Raw genomic sequence first — 17330 nt, forward strand, 5'->3', positions numbered from 1 at the left:
CCTCGTTGTCTTTCGCCATCGATGAATGAAAAGATCTTTAGATTAAATCAAGTCTATCTCATTTTTCTCATTGTCAGAGACAGACTCTACGGCCGTTCAAAAATGAACGAAAATCGGAAACAAAACTATTTAACCTGATTTAAATTATGCGCATGTAATTATTTTGCATTTGTTTGTTTGACTGTTTCGTTTGCACAATCAAAATTGGAGTTTTTTCATTCTAGTGCTGCTAGCGAGTGTGTGTGTATGTATGTGAATGTTGTTGGGATAAATTTGTTTTTCCGGTTTGGCTTGTACAAAAATGGAAAAACCATTGCATGGTCTCTCTTTCTCTGTGTGTTTTATTTTTTCATCACTCCTCTGTTTACACATTCATGTTAGATTTTCCGCCCGGTGTGCGCATAAATATCAGCTGTCAGTTGATTGGCTGACATTTTCGGATTCGGTCGCTATGGAAGTGCATACCGCGCGTTTGGTGGGGCGTTTCCGACTATGCGCAGTACATTGTCCGTCGCTCACTGTTACCGCCTTCTCTAAGCGACGATCGTCGTCACAAAAGGCGCACAACATACAATGCATTTGACAACGATGTAATTACTGGTAACATTTGGTACCAATCGAGTACCGTACGACGAATGTTGCACACCCACAAAAATTTGTATGCACATTTTCTGGGTCCAGCAGTTCCTTCCACCATCCAATTTGAAGCGATGGCAATGTCATTGGCGCGACTCACACACAACACATTCCCACAAAATATTTTCTACCAGCTTAGTGGTTTGGCTGTTTTCGCGTACAACACAACCAAAATACCCCAATTTCCATCCGACGATAGAGAGAGCCATTCACTCGCTCGTCCGTGCTACTTGTTTTTTGTTGTTCTGCTGCTGCTGTTGCGGCTGCTTTTTTTTCTGTTCCATTTTCGCTCTCTTCTCACTCGCTCGCTCAAACCAACCCCCACACACTCCGAATTCGGAGAGGGTGTCTTTCAAAAAGTAATGTTTAAATATGCTCCACTTTGCATTTCGAGCGGTGTGTTGTTGCTGGTGTTTTGTTTCGGTGTGCGTTCGACATGTTAAATTAAAGAGGACAAAAAAAAAGATTTAACACACACGAAAAACGATTGACGACAACTCGTCTCTTGCCTTTTCAATCCGTTTATTTGTGTAATTGATCGCCCGAACAATGGCACGCAAAAAATCTCACTAACTACATCATCAATTTTGTTGTTTCATTCAATTAAAAAAAAAAAGACGAAATGAACGAAGAAAAAGAATACAAGGACTTTTTGATTAGTGTGCAATCGAAATAGTTTGATGTTAACTCAAAAAAATCAAGTGAAAACTTTAAACAATATTTTGCGATCTTTCGACTCGCTAAAATGAACTTTTGTGAACAACAAGAATATGTTGTAAAAATGAAGTGAATCAGTTTTATTAAGATGTAACCGCAGCAAGGGAATTCATTTTTGGTGTAAATTTGAGATATTTTTGTTTAGTCTCATTTCAAACATAACATATTTGATCCGAAAATTGAATTATGTGGAACAGTGAAATAAATGAATTGATGTTTTGCCACTAAAATCAAGCATTTACCCGTTTATGTTATGCTGAAAATACAATAACATAAAATCGATCGATTGTATTTAACTGTCGCTGGAGTATGTGTTTTTGATGTAATAAGTGTAACGGTGTTTAGTTGTTACTCGAAATGATACATATCAGTTTTACAAAATCATCAACAATTGTAATGATATTTTGAGAGTGAAAATTGATTTTAATGCAATTTTCCCACCATTGGGAAATTCCATCGTTTGGGGCATAAAATGCATGTGTTCGAATCGTTATCACAGTGAACGAAGAAAATCGATAATATAGAAAAATATTCGAAGAAAAATACATTGAAAAGATTCTTGTGGCAAGAACATAAACAATCATTATTTATTGTTTATCGTACAATAATAAAGAAACTACGTAGAACTACCAATTTTGGGTTTATAATTGACCATTCATTCGCAGATTATTCGGATATTATTTGATTACATCGGCTTAGAAGATTTTCATCGAAAATGTACAAAACGTAAGTGAATATCGAAGAGTAGACATCAATTTCAGACTGATTTTAACTCAGGATTTTCATTTTATAGAGAAACATCTCCCACCCATTCAAGTTTATAGGATTCATTTGTTTGTTTTGCTTTGGAATGGAGAGATGGCATTCTTGTGTTTGATTTCTGAAGAATTTGGCCCAATGTACAACCAAGTTAAATTGCCGGATACACACAAGGATGCTCGATTCATTGTAGTATGATTACAATATTGCTTGATAATTCTGCATTTTGATTGAATGATGGATGAATATACTATTTTACAAAGAAATTATTTAATTTGGAGTTTCAAAGGTCATAACAATTGAATTGAGAAAATTCATTTTCATTTCGGACAATTTCTCCCTGCAACCGTTTAGTTTTGAAAGGCATATGTCATGTGAAAAACGATAGTATATATTTGACAAGGAAATGCTCAACATCCATGACATTTTAAAAAAATTGGCATATTTTAAGAATATTTCCGACAAATTTTGGACATTTGGCCTCGTTTTTTGATATATTTTTGACAATTGGAGTTTAAAATATACCACTCAATGTTCAAATACGTGAAAAGTTGAAAAATCACAACATATATCAAATATATAAAATGAAATGATGAAAAAAATTACCCTTCAAAATTCGAAACGTTTCGCAAATTTGAAAATTTTTCATATACAGGCGAGTTGTGATTGTTTAAACCATTTTAAACTACGTTAGTCTCTATCAGTTTAACCCATTAAAGCCGAACGTCCTATTTTTAAGACACGACAAATTTCTGACTTTTCCTACCAAATTTTCCTTGCATGTGGCATATGTAGGTATACAACACATACCATAAAACAGGATAATGTTGTGGCTTTCCAAAAATATTTATACTTCCCTATAAATCACTCCAGGTCTCAAGTTAGCCTTGGGCTGAAGTTGAGGGAAAAAAAATTCGATTTTCTTTGTCTGGGCGTTAATGAGTTAACCAATTGGCACGTGCGATTTCCATTATGAGAAATTGAAACAATCTCGACTAGCCTGAATTTTCACTCGTCGCAAGTCCTTCGATAACAGTAGAATACGAAGAACTGATCAATATTTTATTCAAGAAATATCGACAATTCAATATATTCACTCAAGAATGCCCGCGGAAATGAAAAATGAAGTAATATCTATCATGCAGGCAAGGTCAAGAATTGTAGATGGGGGCCAAAAACATTTGGTTGCTTCAGAAATCGTCCAAAAAAATGAAAAAACCGTCCAAAAATTTTATAAAATCGTCCAAAAAAATTACAAAAATGGAAAAAAAATTGGTCGATTTTCTCATTTTTTTTGGTCGGTTTTGAAAATAAAATTATAAAAACGTCCAAATCTGTTTTCGTCTCCAACTCTGAAATTAGAATTTCGTAAAAAAATATTCGAAATTCGTCCAAAATATTTCGGAAATCGCACAAAATATTTAGAAAACCGTCCAAAATATTTTGAAATTCGTCCACAATTTTTCGAAAAATGAATTTGGATTCATGACAAAAGCCTACCGTTTCTTCACATGACTCTCTTAGAAACAAATGGTAAGTAGAAAGAATTGTATGGTTTTGATTTTTGAATTCATTTCCGTAGTTCGAATGAAATAAATCGAGTGAATGTTCACAAATCAGTCGTACTATTACTTTTTCGAAAATGATCGCAGATCTGTATTGTATATATCTATTTATTTTTTATTTAACACAGCCAAGCTCTGGCTGAATGAATTTAAAACTATCTCTTTGAAATAACATAAAAACATATATCATACAATCAAGATGTCCAGAATAACCTTTGGTAAACGTTTCCAAAAGGACAAAGGCTATGTGAAGCGTTAGGTAATTTAACGTTTAGTTTGTGACTCTAGGACTGCAAAAGTCATCATTCAATTACCGGTAGATAAATTGACGAAAAGTTTTACGTCAGGTCAAGCAGATCCATGTTGATTGTAGAGTGCTTTGAGTTTACAATAATCAATTTTTTGGCTTGTGCAAGGCCGATTTGGCGTTTGATTTTTGACCACGTTTCGCATGCACAAAACTACACGCTTGAGTAAAGCGATTGCGAGGGTGTGCTTGCAAAATTTAGCTGATACACGCGCTGATAGAAACAAGCTGATTATTCATCGAACGATGATGACTCTGTGCTGTAAAATAGCTGCATGGCAGTTGCACCATCCAAAACCATACAATTCTTTCTACTTACCATTTGTTTCTAAGAGAGTCATGTGAAGAAAAGGTAGGCTTTTGTCATGAACCCAAATTCATTTTTCGAAAAATTGTGGACGAATTTCAAAATATTTTGGACGATTTTCTCAATATTTTGGACGAATTTCGAATAATTTTTTACGAAATTCTAATTTCAGAGTTAGAGACGAAAACAGATTTGGACGTTTTTATAATTTTATTTTCAAAACCGGCGAAAAAAATTGAGAAAATCGACCAAATTTTTTTCCATTTTTGTAATATTTTTTGGACGATTTTATAAAAATTTTGGACGGTTTTTTCATTTTTTTAGACGAAATTTCAATTATCCCATAAATTCCTCCATTCATCCACTGTTCAGCAGTGAAATTTTTACAAGTTTTTCTGTGTGCCAATGCTATTCATTTCAAGAGCCATTTCTTCTTCTTAAGTTGGCTTATTCCTTACGGACAATATTCGTTCTCCTGCAAAATATGTCTGCTGATTAGTTCAATATATCGTTGTGTTCTGCCTCATTTTCACTTGTAAATATCAAGTGGTGCGAACTGCGTCAAAGTGAATTAATTAACTCTGACGATTCAGTCGTAATGATATTGTCTATTTGCTGTTCCGCCACTTGTTCCGAACCGACACTTTCCATATCTCGAGCTGTATCTGCTCGGCTCAAATTCAAAATGAAGTGAACAACCAACGCGCGCGTACACACGCTGAACAATGTCATCAAATCAAATTGACATTTAATTTCTTCAATGTTGACTTGGTTGTTATTTGTGTGTGTGTGTGTGTGTGTGTGTGTGTGTGTGTGTGTAGCTTCGCACAGTCCCAGTTACACTGCAACTTTGAATTCCCAGTGGGTTTTGTGCTGATTTTATTCGCCCTATTCGAGCTTGGCGCTCTTGAATGTCATTTAACAACAAAATGCAAATGAATCTATTTAGTATGTCGCAACACAGTGTGTTGGAATATATTACACACTGTGGCTAATCGACGCGTTCCCATTCAACAATGGGCCGAACAATTTGGCTAAATTGAAAAACCCAACGAGAGAGGTGAAGAAAAAAACGAATTGATATACAAAATTGAATGAATTGGCGCTATGAAGCGATGATAATATAAGTTTTAAATTTTGTTATGGTTTCGCATTAATTGAAATGAAATTCAGTGATTTCGCTTGCACAAAACCTCAATAACACGTAATTGGATGTACTGCCGAAAGCACCGAATGGAACCGAAGAAAAAGTAAAATTCGACTCAACATGTAAATGAGCACAAGTTAATTGATTTACTTAAGTTTGTCGTAGCACGGCCATTTTTTTCCTTTCGTTGTTGTGTTGATCGTTGCGTGTATTTTGCACAATAATTTAGCATAATCCACCCCTCCATCTGTACACCCACCATGTCCGCGCACGTTCGCGCCTATTATCAACGAACACAGAGGAAAAATGAACAATCATTTGTTGTGCTTGTCGATTTAGCCGTTAGAGAATAATTTATTACTTATTCATTTGGTTTTGCCTGGCTGTGATTGTATTCACTTGACTAAATTGAATCGTTCCAATTCCATTGCATGAATTTGGTTTTCCGTCGTTTTTTTCTTCTTCTTCTTCTTCTTCTTTTTTTTTCATCTTCTCATTATTTGATGCGCAATAATTTTTAAAACAATTTTGTTTTCGTCAAAATGTTTTTTCCCCCTTAATTCACTGCATCTCCAGCAACCACCACGATTGAATGTTTCAATACTGTTTGCTTCCGTACACCGGTATAATAAAATTATATTCGACTCAATGCACCGAAAAATTACAAAACATACACACATAAAATATGATTGCTGCCACTGCGTTGCTTTCGAAGAATTGCGGCTTATAATTCATACTTTCCTTGCCAACATTTATATAATCATGTTATCCGTTTGCCTGCGCTGCCTTTTTTCGGGTGTTGCTTTTTCATTAGATGTACGGTGCTTTTTTTTATTTCTTCTGTTGGCTTTTATTTTTGTCTTCTCTTTTTTCGTGCATTTCATTCAAGTAGCTCTTTGCATCGGATGCCAATTTCAATTAGATCAGGTTTTGAATATTTCTTGTTCGTGTAGAATTAGATGTTCTTGCGCATCATTTACGTAAAATAAAAACAACAACAACAACAAGCGCTTATAAACCGGCATAATTAACGAGATACACGATTAAAGATTAAGTGTGCCGTAATTATGGGAGATAATTAAACATTTCACTCAATTGCTTACATTTAATATTGACCGAACGGAGGAGCTCATTAAGCGTTTCTCACAAAAAAGGGTTTATTGTCTCATTAAATACACCGGATGATTGAAATAAAGCCCACAATTTCTTTATTGTTCCTGGCTAAATTTAAATTCGTTTCAACGTCTTTCACTCACATTTCGATACGCGATTAGTGTCAAGTTGCTCTGTCTGGTGGGTGGCGAATAATTTAGTATATATCGTTATCTTGTAACGATTGTGGACTGTGATTTTGTCTTTAGATTTGTTCAGTTAGCGTAAGCTTAATGTAAACCAATTCAAATGAAACTTTGTTCAAGTGAATGATCATTTTAGAATGAGCCACCGTGAGTCTTTTTCAATTGAAAAAACAATTCAATAAACAAATTACTCTCTAAATCAAGCAAGTCTTGAAATCAAATCAATACTTGAAAATTGAAAGCTTTCATTGCGAAAACGAATCTCTTGGCTTCATTTGAATCAAATCACTCTTTTCTCCAGTTCGAGGTGGAGGTATTGATGAAAGCTCCTCTCAATATGGAGATATTGATGAATGTTTACGTGAAAACAAAAGATACTTTATTCGTGTTTGTGTTTTCCCAACGGGTATTTTACGAACATATTTCCGTTTCCTTTGTTTCAGCGGGGAAATTGATACAGTGTTATCACATCGTCTCACCAAAGCCAACAGTTCCGAATCGAAATCGTCACATATCCATCAACATCAAGAAAATGTCTCTGGAATTTTGTCAACCGATACCGAACCCACTACATCCAAACCAAATCAGGTATGAAACACTTTCAATGAATGTCTTTTTGTACGCAACAGCGAGTAGAAGCAAGAAAAAAAAAACGTGGGAAAATGAAAAAAAAACAGTCACTTTTTCATCTGTTCACACATTACATTTATAGCACATTTTTATTTAGTATTCGAAATATCCATCATAAAGAGCACTTTTCCTCACTATTTCGAAGTTAAGTGCTCAACTATGGGAGGTATTCAACGAATGAACTATTTTTGCGCGGCCCATTATTCCAATCGATAAATAGATATATCGACTTCATTCATGACATCAACTTTGATCAGGAAAAATTATTATTGAATTAAAAATGGTAAGGAATGAGCTTACTATTCAATACTTTGAATAATTGGTATACTTGGAGTGTGAGAAAATAAAGAAAGAGCCCATCGAAGGTTGAAGAAAATTCAATAAAGAAAGGAAAAGTGAATGAATGAAATCGAAAACGAATCAGGGAATTTCATTTGGCCTTGAAGACACTGGAAAAAAAGAGAGAGAAAAGGGAAAGAAAAACATTATGAATAGTTATAAGAATAACAGGAGAGGCCATGTTCAAGAGAATTTATTTTCAACGGAAATTTACACGTTTTTATCCCAATTGTTGGAAAATTGTTGCGTAGAAAATCATCATAAAAATCTTGAACAACAAGATGAAAAAAATCTTCTGTTTACTAGTTCTGGTACTCAAGGTGCTTATGTAATTGATTCCATTCCTTGCATTTTGGAGGCAGTTTCATCTAGTTCAATTAACCGCGTTCGGGATTCAGGGAAGCGAATATTGTTTTCTGACAACTCACAGCTGTAGTTAGTTTGATTATTGCATTATATTGACACGAATTGGAGCTGAATGTGTTGTGTATTGATGGAGTTTCCAACTAAAAAAAGGAAAATCATTGTTTAGCGTTTTGAGGACCTGTTTCCAGTTGTATATCTATTGCGTTTTATTAAAAGAAGTTGTTTTTTCGAATACTAAAGCGCTAATTCATTTTTCTCAATGCAACTAAGCGGTTTCCAAATAATCCATAAAATATGGCGATTTAAAACAATTTTGATCGCAATTTAATTACTTGAATCTAGCTAAGTAATACGATTGGTTAGATTTGAGTAGTCCTTCTTATATATCCAATATACAATGTATAGGGTAAGGTGGGGCGAATCGGTACAATTTTTTTCTTAATTAAATATTTCCATACAAATTTTAAAAAAATCATGAAAGTTTGGTTTTATCTTGTAGCTAGATTCAATACCTTACTTTTATAGAAGAACATTTTTTGATTTGACCTCTTTTCGGGTCCGATATTGCCCTTCGGGCGGATGCCTCTATTTCGGGCTCTGCAAAAAACCGTGGGGTGAATCGGTACACCCCCATTTACAGTGCTTTTTCATAAATTTATCATCAGAAAAAGTTTTCAAACGCATTTGTTTGATGTTTGTGAGCGGTTTTTACTTTATTTTTTACATCGAGTGGCTGTAAATGGTGCGATGTGTGCGGCGGAAAAGATAAGGCATGGATACCGTTTTCGCGACAGAAATGCAGTACTTCGAACGTGCGATGCGCTTCAAGGTTGTCCATAAGAAGCAAAATGGGATTGTCTGGGGTGCATCGAGTATATTGATGAAACTTTATGATGAAATTCAAAAAGTTTTCACCGTTCATTAAAACCCGATGGATTGGCGCCACCCCAGAAAACACTGAATTTGTGAACAAAATAACAAAATTATAAACTAAATGTAATGAAAATTGGTATTAGAGATGTTGTTTGGTTGAATTTCGCAACAATAACAATGATTTCAAACGTTTTGAGACTTCAATAAGCGATAAAACACGAAAATGAGGTGTACCGATTCGCCCCATGTGTTTGTGTACCGAATCGCCCCACCACCTACTTTTGTGTTCGGAGCTCGATTCAACCACAAAAATTTAAAATATTCAGAACAAACTTATTTCCATTTGAAAGAGCTCGTCTTTAGCTACAAAAGACACTCACCAATTTTCAAAAAATATTAAATTTCAATGGTCAAAACTTAAAATCTGTAAACACAAAAAATTAATTCAGCACTAGCACAAAACACGTGTATGCCTGTGGACTCTCTGTACTTGACTGAAACATGTCAAAACCATATTACCAAATGTCACAATTTCGATGCTCTTTCAAATGACATATAGGTTTAATAGTGTAAGTATTGCCCGTAACGAGAAAAGGCTGGTGTACCGATTCGCCCCACCTTACTCTACATCATCATATCATATCACATCTTTTCAATATGTAAATTGATTGGAATTTCATCAACTTTATCATCTTTTTTTTTCAGGTTAGCACGGTGATGTTGTATGGAGTGCCGATCGTATCGCTGTATATAGAAGCACAGGAGCGATTGTGTTTGGCCCAAATATCCAATACACTATTGAAGCAATTTAGTTACAATGAAATCCACAATCGTCGTGTGGCTCTCGGCATAACGTGTGTTCAATGTACGCCCGTACAATTAGAAATTCTTCGTCGTGCCGGTGCAATGCCAGTGAGTTCACGTCGCTGTGGAATGATAACACGTCGCGAAGCGGAGCGTTTGTGTAAATCATTTTTGGGCGACAATGCACCACCCCGTTTGCCCGATGATTTTTCGTTCAGTGTATATCATGAGTGTGCTTGGGGTTGTCGTGGCCAATTTTTACCATCACGCTATAATTCCTCACGCGCCAAATGCATTAAATGCACCTATTGTGGTTTGTTCTTTTCGCCAAACAAATTTATATTCCATTCGCATCGCGTTGGACCCGGCGATAAATACATACAACCCGATGCGGCCAACTTTAATTCATGGCGTAGGCACATGAAATTGAGCGGCATTTCACCCGACGAAATTGTGTTCGCATGGGAAGATGTGAAGGCTATGTTTAATGGTGGCACACGTAAACGACTCATCACATCGGTGTCATCGCATTCATCCAGCCGGAACTCAGCCGGCACTACTGCTGCATCATCAGACCACATTCGCTCTTCCACCGCAACAACGAGTCAACGAAATGGTTTAATGAACACCAGCCATTCCAATGTCCATTCGGAACCAGAACAATCACCAAAACGTACGTATACCCCAGACATCATCAACATTATCTATTTTTTTAAATTCAATAACTGAGACGCATTTCTAATAACTGAGCTATCGTTTTTATGAAGTCTTCAGCTAAGCTTCGTTTCAAGAGTCGAAAAGCTCGACTTTGACATCCATTGCATTCCATCCTCAACTTGACTAATCAAAATTGTACGATGAATTAGAAGGATTTGTGCAGAAAAATGTGCATGCTTCAAAGTTTAAACCACAAATTAAGTTTCGAAATGAATTGCGAGGCAAGGCGTTCCGTATTTATGTGCATAACATCAACATTAATGAAGAATACTTTAGTTTGAAATTAAAACTTGAGCTCAAGAATTTCTCCTTCGTTTCAAATAAGCTATGTTCCTCTACTACTTCAAACAAAATGAATATGTCCTCCCAGATAACAAATCTTATTCAATTCCATTCAAAATGGCATTCTTTTTTCATTCAAACGGTAAACTTCCAATTTTTTTCTTGAAAGGTATGAAAGAGTCAAACACTGCAGAAAATCAAACACAACCCTTGAGTCCACAACCTTTGATGAGTGCGGTTGCTGCGGCGGTGGCGGCTGCCGCAAATGCCGGTCATCAGTATCCAATTCGGCCGATCAATGTTCACTCGTCGAAACTTGCAAATGCAAATTGCTCGCGACTAATGAATGCCACATCGGTGTGCTCGAATCCGGTGCCGAGGAGCGCAAACTCAATCCCCACTGACATTGCTCCATCGATTCAACTATCACGCAATTTCGTCATGGATTACATGTGGCAACAACAACAGCAACATCATTCAGGTAATATTTGGAAAAACATATCGATTTAGAATGCCTATTTTTGTCTGGACATATGAAAAAGGAAAGCCAATTTGAGTCATTCAATAGTCTAAATTATATCTCGATTAGAATGATTAAAAGAAATCCCATTGAGTTTTCACCTTGAAACACTACATTCAGCAAGTAGTACATTCTAAACGTTGTTACATTTTAAAATTTCGATTTAATTTTTCAAACATGTTTTTAATCAATGACAAAAAAAAACTCATTACAGCCTATGGATTGCCATGGTTGAAGCAGCCAGCGCACATTTTTTTCAACCATCAAACATTCCATCACGCTCATCAGCACAATGGCTTAAGCACACTTCCCTCCGCTCAAGTTGATGGTGACAATGACAAAAGCACGTTGAACCGACGAAACAGCAACGATCGAATTGTCTCGCCAACGGTTAAACCATACTCGCCGAACTCAGCCGCTATGCCATACTATAAAAATTCCGCGTTTAAGCCCGTTCTCGGCACACATCGCACTCAACTGTTCAATGAAAACGTGTTTAATCCATCTATTTTGGCCACATCAGTGAGTCCCGTGCAGAACAGCCGCATCGAAGAGCCAACTGACTCAAATTATAATCATGACAATGAATTGTAAGCCATTCAATTGATTTCGTTGATTTGATTGTTTTTTTAGCACTACATGAAATGTAGAGCTACTAATCTGCTTTTTTTTTCCTAGATACTTTTTGAGTGTTGAAACAAATTATGGTGAATTTGAATTCTATGCTCATATTTTTTATTTAATTTAAACCAAAGGCAGTATATTTCAAAAAAGAAATTAAACCAAGATCTTGTAATTCATTTTGCAAATAAATATATTACTTCAAAGTTACTTTGATGAAATACATTCCATGTAGTGCGCCAAAAAATAGTTTGTTGTGTAACAACAAAATAGATTAAGTAACTAAAAACTCAAGAACTTCGCTTCGCTCCGCTCTGCGGTCTTGTTTTTACCTTTTCTACTTGTCTCTCCAGGCATTACGCCTCATTTTTTGAAGAAAAAAAAATTCAAACACTTGTTGAAAAATGATCTTCAAAACAGAAAAAATCCAGTCCCTAACCAAAATCTTTCATTTATTTTCCCAACAAAAAAAAAACAAATAAACAGGAAAAACCGAAGTAAGCGCTTCAATCATCGTCGTTTGGAGGGCAGTAATTCGACGTCGGATGCGAATCGTGACACGCTAACAAGCGCACCAATTGAAAATGTGTCAAGTGATGAAGAGATGGTGGATATCGAAACGACTGAAGAGCATAGCCTTGCGGCTCATCCGACTCAACGGTGTATCAGGTAGGAAATGAGCGGTTTATGTTTTCTTCTCTTTCTCTCACTTTCTTTTCATTTTCTTCTGACCAATATCTCGATAATATCTTGGTGTATTATTATTTTTCTGGCCAGCAATCACAGCAATAATAGCATACGAAACGAGAGTTGCGAGCAAGCAATTGAGAATAGTTCGTCGATACATGCGGCCGATGCTGATGTCCTGAAGAAATTCAACAGTGGCCACTGTGGCAATAATAACAATAATTTCCTAAATAATAATAACAACACCATACACAAGAGCCATAAAAGCGACAACAATAACATTGAGCACAAAAGTGGACAACAACAGTGCAGTGAGTTAAAACCGGCGAATATGTGCAGTGTACAAAATAGAAGTGATATAATGGCCGTGATACGGCAAGAGATCGATGTGGAAGGTGATGATTTAAATGAGACCGATACACGTTCCAGCAAAAGCAATTTCAGTAACATTGATGTGGAAATTGAGAAGGACGAACGTAAGCCCAACTTGAAGAATTTCACGGGCATGATGTCATCATCGGCAAATGATTCAAACAGCTGGATTAGCAGCAGCAGCCCAGATAAATTGACCGGTGAACCGAATTTGATTTACACGAATTGCGATGACGACACCGCAATAGCACATCCATCGAACAATACCATGGCGGCGAATCTCAAGAAAGAGGTGAGTTATGTTTAAATTCATGGTTTGCATCGGTTTTTAATGAGTTAAAGATTAGTCAAGAGAAAAAGACTTTTGTTTCATCAAAAAGTGTCTGGATTCTGATTTTTCCTTTTTTTTACATTTTTAGTTTTGGACAAAAACAATCTGAATAATTTTTCTATGTTTCCATGTTATTATTTTGATTATTACTTGATCAAGTGACTTTATCGATTCACTGATGAAAAGTCCGTTCAAATGCCAAAAATTCAAACTTCAATTCCAAATTTCAATACCATATGAAGATTGAAAATGCAAAAATTGGCAATTGGAACATTTGCGTGGTCCAAAAAAACCGTTCAGTTTACGTTTGCAATAATATTAATCCACTTGAAAATATGCTATGAATGTATCAAAATAATAATTTGTATTAATTTAAACAACGATTATCAAAGTTATCAACAAGCCGGTCGTACATGGTCGTACATGAGAGAGAGTTTAGGGAGTTGCGAGAGAAAGAGAGACAACAATTGGGCCCATATCAAAAATTTCCGCCCAAAAAGACGCGATAGATTGAATTGTATTCAAAAACGATTAAGTACTTTAACTAACGATGATTACTTGCAACCAGTAACAACATCGACGGATTTACAACTTGATTTACACAAGTGATACATATTTAAAATAAAAACGCGATGCGATCGAAAGAGCGGGCAAGGGAGTGAGTGTGTGTGTGTGTGTTTGTGTGTGCGAGAAAGAGCGTGAAAGAGACATAAATAGAGAAGGTGAACAAAAGACGGTGACAGTGAGCTCGTAAACTTCGTTGCTGCGTAAAACGAACGAACACCAAGAATTGCAATGAAATTTAAAACATCCCTCTTCAATTAATCCCTTAATTTGGAGGGTGCATTATTCTCTCTGTCTCTGTGTATATGTTTGCGGGAATTTTGCTACCGCATGTAAAAAATTTGTGCGCCTAAAATGTGGCAGCTGCTGTACACTACCATGTTCGGTATGTTTTCAGTGGGCCGTGTGTGTATTTGTAAATGATGTATTTTCAAGCACGCGAATCCGATCGTAAATACTGTAACAAAAACAATTTGAACAAGTGAAGATAGCGAATAAAAAAAACACACACACACACAATCATAACAAAACAAAGCGGCAAATAATCTGCTTTTTCCATTCTTTCTTCTGTCATCATTTTCGTTTGGGCGCGCGATTCAATTATGTATGCATATCAGAGAGAGAGCCGCTTATAAATCAAATGACGATGAAAATCGACGACTGATACACAGTTGCTCGCGGCCTATTTCGAATTTATATATAGACGATTAAAAATGAAATCCCAAATTCACGTCAGAGGGAGAGAGAAAGAGAGAAAAAAGAGAGAGAAAGCGCACAATGTTCAATAGCACCGTTAATGAGTTTTGTATAAACACTCGAACAAAAAGAATGTGTACTTGATTTGAAATAACCTTTAAACGATTTTTATTTTGCTGATTTTTTTTGTTGTTGTTACCAAATGTTAGTAACTTTTATACGGAACGCGCGCAGGAAGCGAGCAAGTGAAGGGATGCACTTTTGGCCCACTTGTTTTTCTTTCAATACACCGAAAAAATGACAAACTGTCGTCCCTAGCGACCAACAATGATTAATAGAAAAATTGCGCAACGAAAAGAACACTGATTTTGTGTCTGAAATTTATTTTGACATTACCGCCACTCTGAATATCACCAAGATGAAACCAGGGAATTGACGATACATTTCACCGCACCGACAAATACATACAGTAAATACAACATAAACAGCACTTTTTTTTCAATCAACGCCAAAGGTCACTTGAAAGTCACTTTATTCGGTGCAAACATGATTATGGGATATTTTTAATTGATTCGTCTAGTCGAAAGCCGATTTTACATGTTTCTGCTGCTCAATATTCCCATTCATATAATTTCCAATCAACTGCACAAATGATGATGTTATCCGCCGAAACACTCAATATAAACCAAATCCAATCCTGCTTTTGTGCAATTTCCCCATTTTTGCCGTTTTTGGCTATCATGGACTTTTCTGATATTTTCTGGAAAGAAAATTCGACGTAATTGAAAAATTAAGACGCATTTGGATAGTAAACAGTTTTCAGACTGAAAAAACAGGCCATTACCTAGAAACCCAAATAAAATTGGAACGTATATTTTTTCAATATGTCCGTTGATCAAAGTACGGTCTATCATGAGAGGAAATGTATTTTGGTCGAAATTTTAAAGTGGCTTCATTCTTTGAATAAATGGATTATTGTGTATTTTATTCCATTTGTACCATGAAAAAACCCACTTTTAATGAAAGCTTTTGAGCGTGTCAATTTGTCATTGAATTCTTTTTTTTCTTTCCAAGCCATATTCAAATGGCTGTGGTGGTCATTGGAAATGCTGCCGCTGCGTTTTTTCATTAAAACCATGTGCCCATCGTTCGTTCCCTTTGACTGCAATGACACTTGAGCGGCGCCGTGTCCATCTCGTCATCATTTAATGCTACCGTATTTATAGACACTCGCTAAATTAATTATGATATTTATTAATATCATAATCGGTTGTACGTACCACTCGACCATCGTACGCACTTGATTGTGAGTGTGTATGGGCTCGCAAACGATGGGAAAACCGGTATGACAATGGACTTACCACTTCCGATTGTTAATATGTCCTTCGTGTTTGGTTGCTCAATTTTCACATTAAATGGATTTCCAAGGCAGTTTTTGTGTCACGGTGGACGCAGCACCAAGCAAAGGGAGAAGAAATGCTGTCGCCAAAGGTGTTAAATATTTGCTGCATACAATAGCACGTGCCGATGTGTGTGTGTGTGTAGTTTTGTTTACTTGTTTGTCTTTCTATTTAAGCAACCATTAAATTGAATCGTCACTTAAGCGACAAAATCATTCACTTCCCAACCCATCCCCTGCAACTCATTTTCAATCAAATAATCGCAACCTATGTGTGCATGTGTGTGTGGACAACCAAATTATGGTACATTGATCACATTTACACAGTGCTCATTTGTGAGCAAAAATGACTGACAAGAAATAACACTCCTTTAGAGATCGAAATTACTTTGTATTGGGGTTTGAAGCGCCACTTTGTTGATTCCGAGTGTTTACTTGCAAAAAATTGTAAATGTTGACATTTTCAATTTTTCAATTGTTTTTCTTCAAATAACTATTTTCGTGGAATTTTCAATTTTTAACATTTTTTTTTATTTTTCATTCATCAATTCTTCATTCTCATTTTAACACCATTCTTTCATCCATATGAAGGTGTTAACGAATTTTTACAAGAAAAATTCGCGAATTCGATCGTTCGCCAAACGAATTCACGAAAAACGAATGGAAATGAAAGTCGATGTTTTATTTCGATCGAAACGAACGAAAATTGTATATTGTTTGGCAAATGCGAACGAAAACAAAAATACGAACGAGATCGAATTAATTTTTGAATATGTATGGCCAATGCAAACGAATCGAAAAATTAGATTCTCTTGGCGAATGAAAACGAAAGCATAATGGTTAACATCTTTAGTTTCAATTATTTGTGATATCTATATGTCCAAAAACTCCAAATTCGACATTGTCGAATGTTTCGTGTTTTATTTTGGGCAAAATATAGAAACCAAAACCGGGAAAATTAATTGGACTGATTAAAAACAATGTGAACAATTCCAACAATTCATTCAATTAAAAGAAAATAATTGTGAAATTCGATCTGTTTGCCCCAAAAGACATTCGTAAAATCCCTAAAAATTTAGAAAAAAAAGGTGTGACGAGCAAAATTTCAAAATACTTCAACGGCAAAATAGTCATTTTTACACACCCGGCAATATTCTGTCAATTTTTCTATGTAATACATGGAGTGTGAAATAGTAGAGCGCCACTACTGGAGAACGGCAGAATGCGAAAGAAAAAAATTCACTCCGTCATATTCATTCTTGTTTTGATGTCGAAACAGTGAAAAAAATAATAAAAAAATAAATTTGAAATAAAATAAAATAAAATAAAATACAATTTAAATTAAATCCGCACATATTTTACATGTTTTGCTGTTTGTCGTATGATTTCGCAA

General features: G+C 35.7%; 1 protein-coding gene across 1 annotated transcript in view; it reads left to right on the forward strand.

The window, feature by feature from the left end:
- Nucleotides 1-1053: 1053 nt before the first annotated feature.
- LOC129575394 (GATA zinc finger domain-containing protein 7) overlaps nt 1054-17330 on the forward strand; it is a 30207-nt gene continuing 13930 nt past the window's right edge. The window contains exons 1-7 of the mRNA XM_055458984.1: nt 1054-2079; nt 7180-7324; nt 9650-10421; nt 10917-11228; nt 11482-11857; nt 12375-12557; nt 12666-13239. Coding sequence (XP_055314959.1) covers nt 2069-2079; nt 7180-7324; nt 9650-10421; nt 10917-11228; nt 11482-11857; nt 12375-12557; nt 12666-13239 — 2373 coding nt within the window. The 5' untranslated portion in view covers nt 1054-2068. The remainder of the gene's footprint in view (nt 2080-7179; nt 7325-9649; nt 10422-10916; nt 11229-11481; nt 11858-12374; nt 12558-12665; nt 13240-17330) is intronic.

Source organism: Sitodiplosis mosellana, unplaced genomic scaffold, assembly GCF_009176505.1.
Source record: "Sitodiplosis mosellana isolate CC-2019 unplaced genomic scaffold, AAFC_SMos_1.0 Smas_scaffold_6166, whole genome shotgun sequence".
Classification (NCBI taxonomy): domain Eukaryota; kingdom Metazoa; phylum Arthropoda; class Insecta; order Diptera; family Cecidomyiidae; genus Sitodiplosis; species Sitodiplosis mosellana.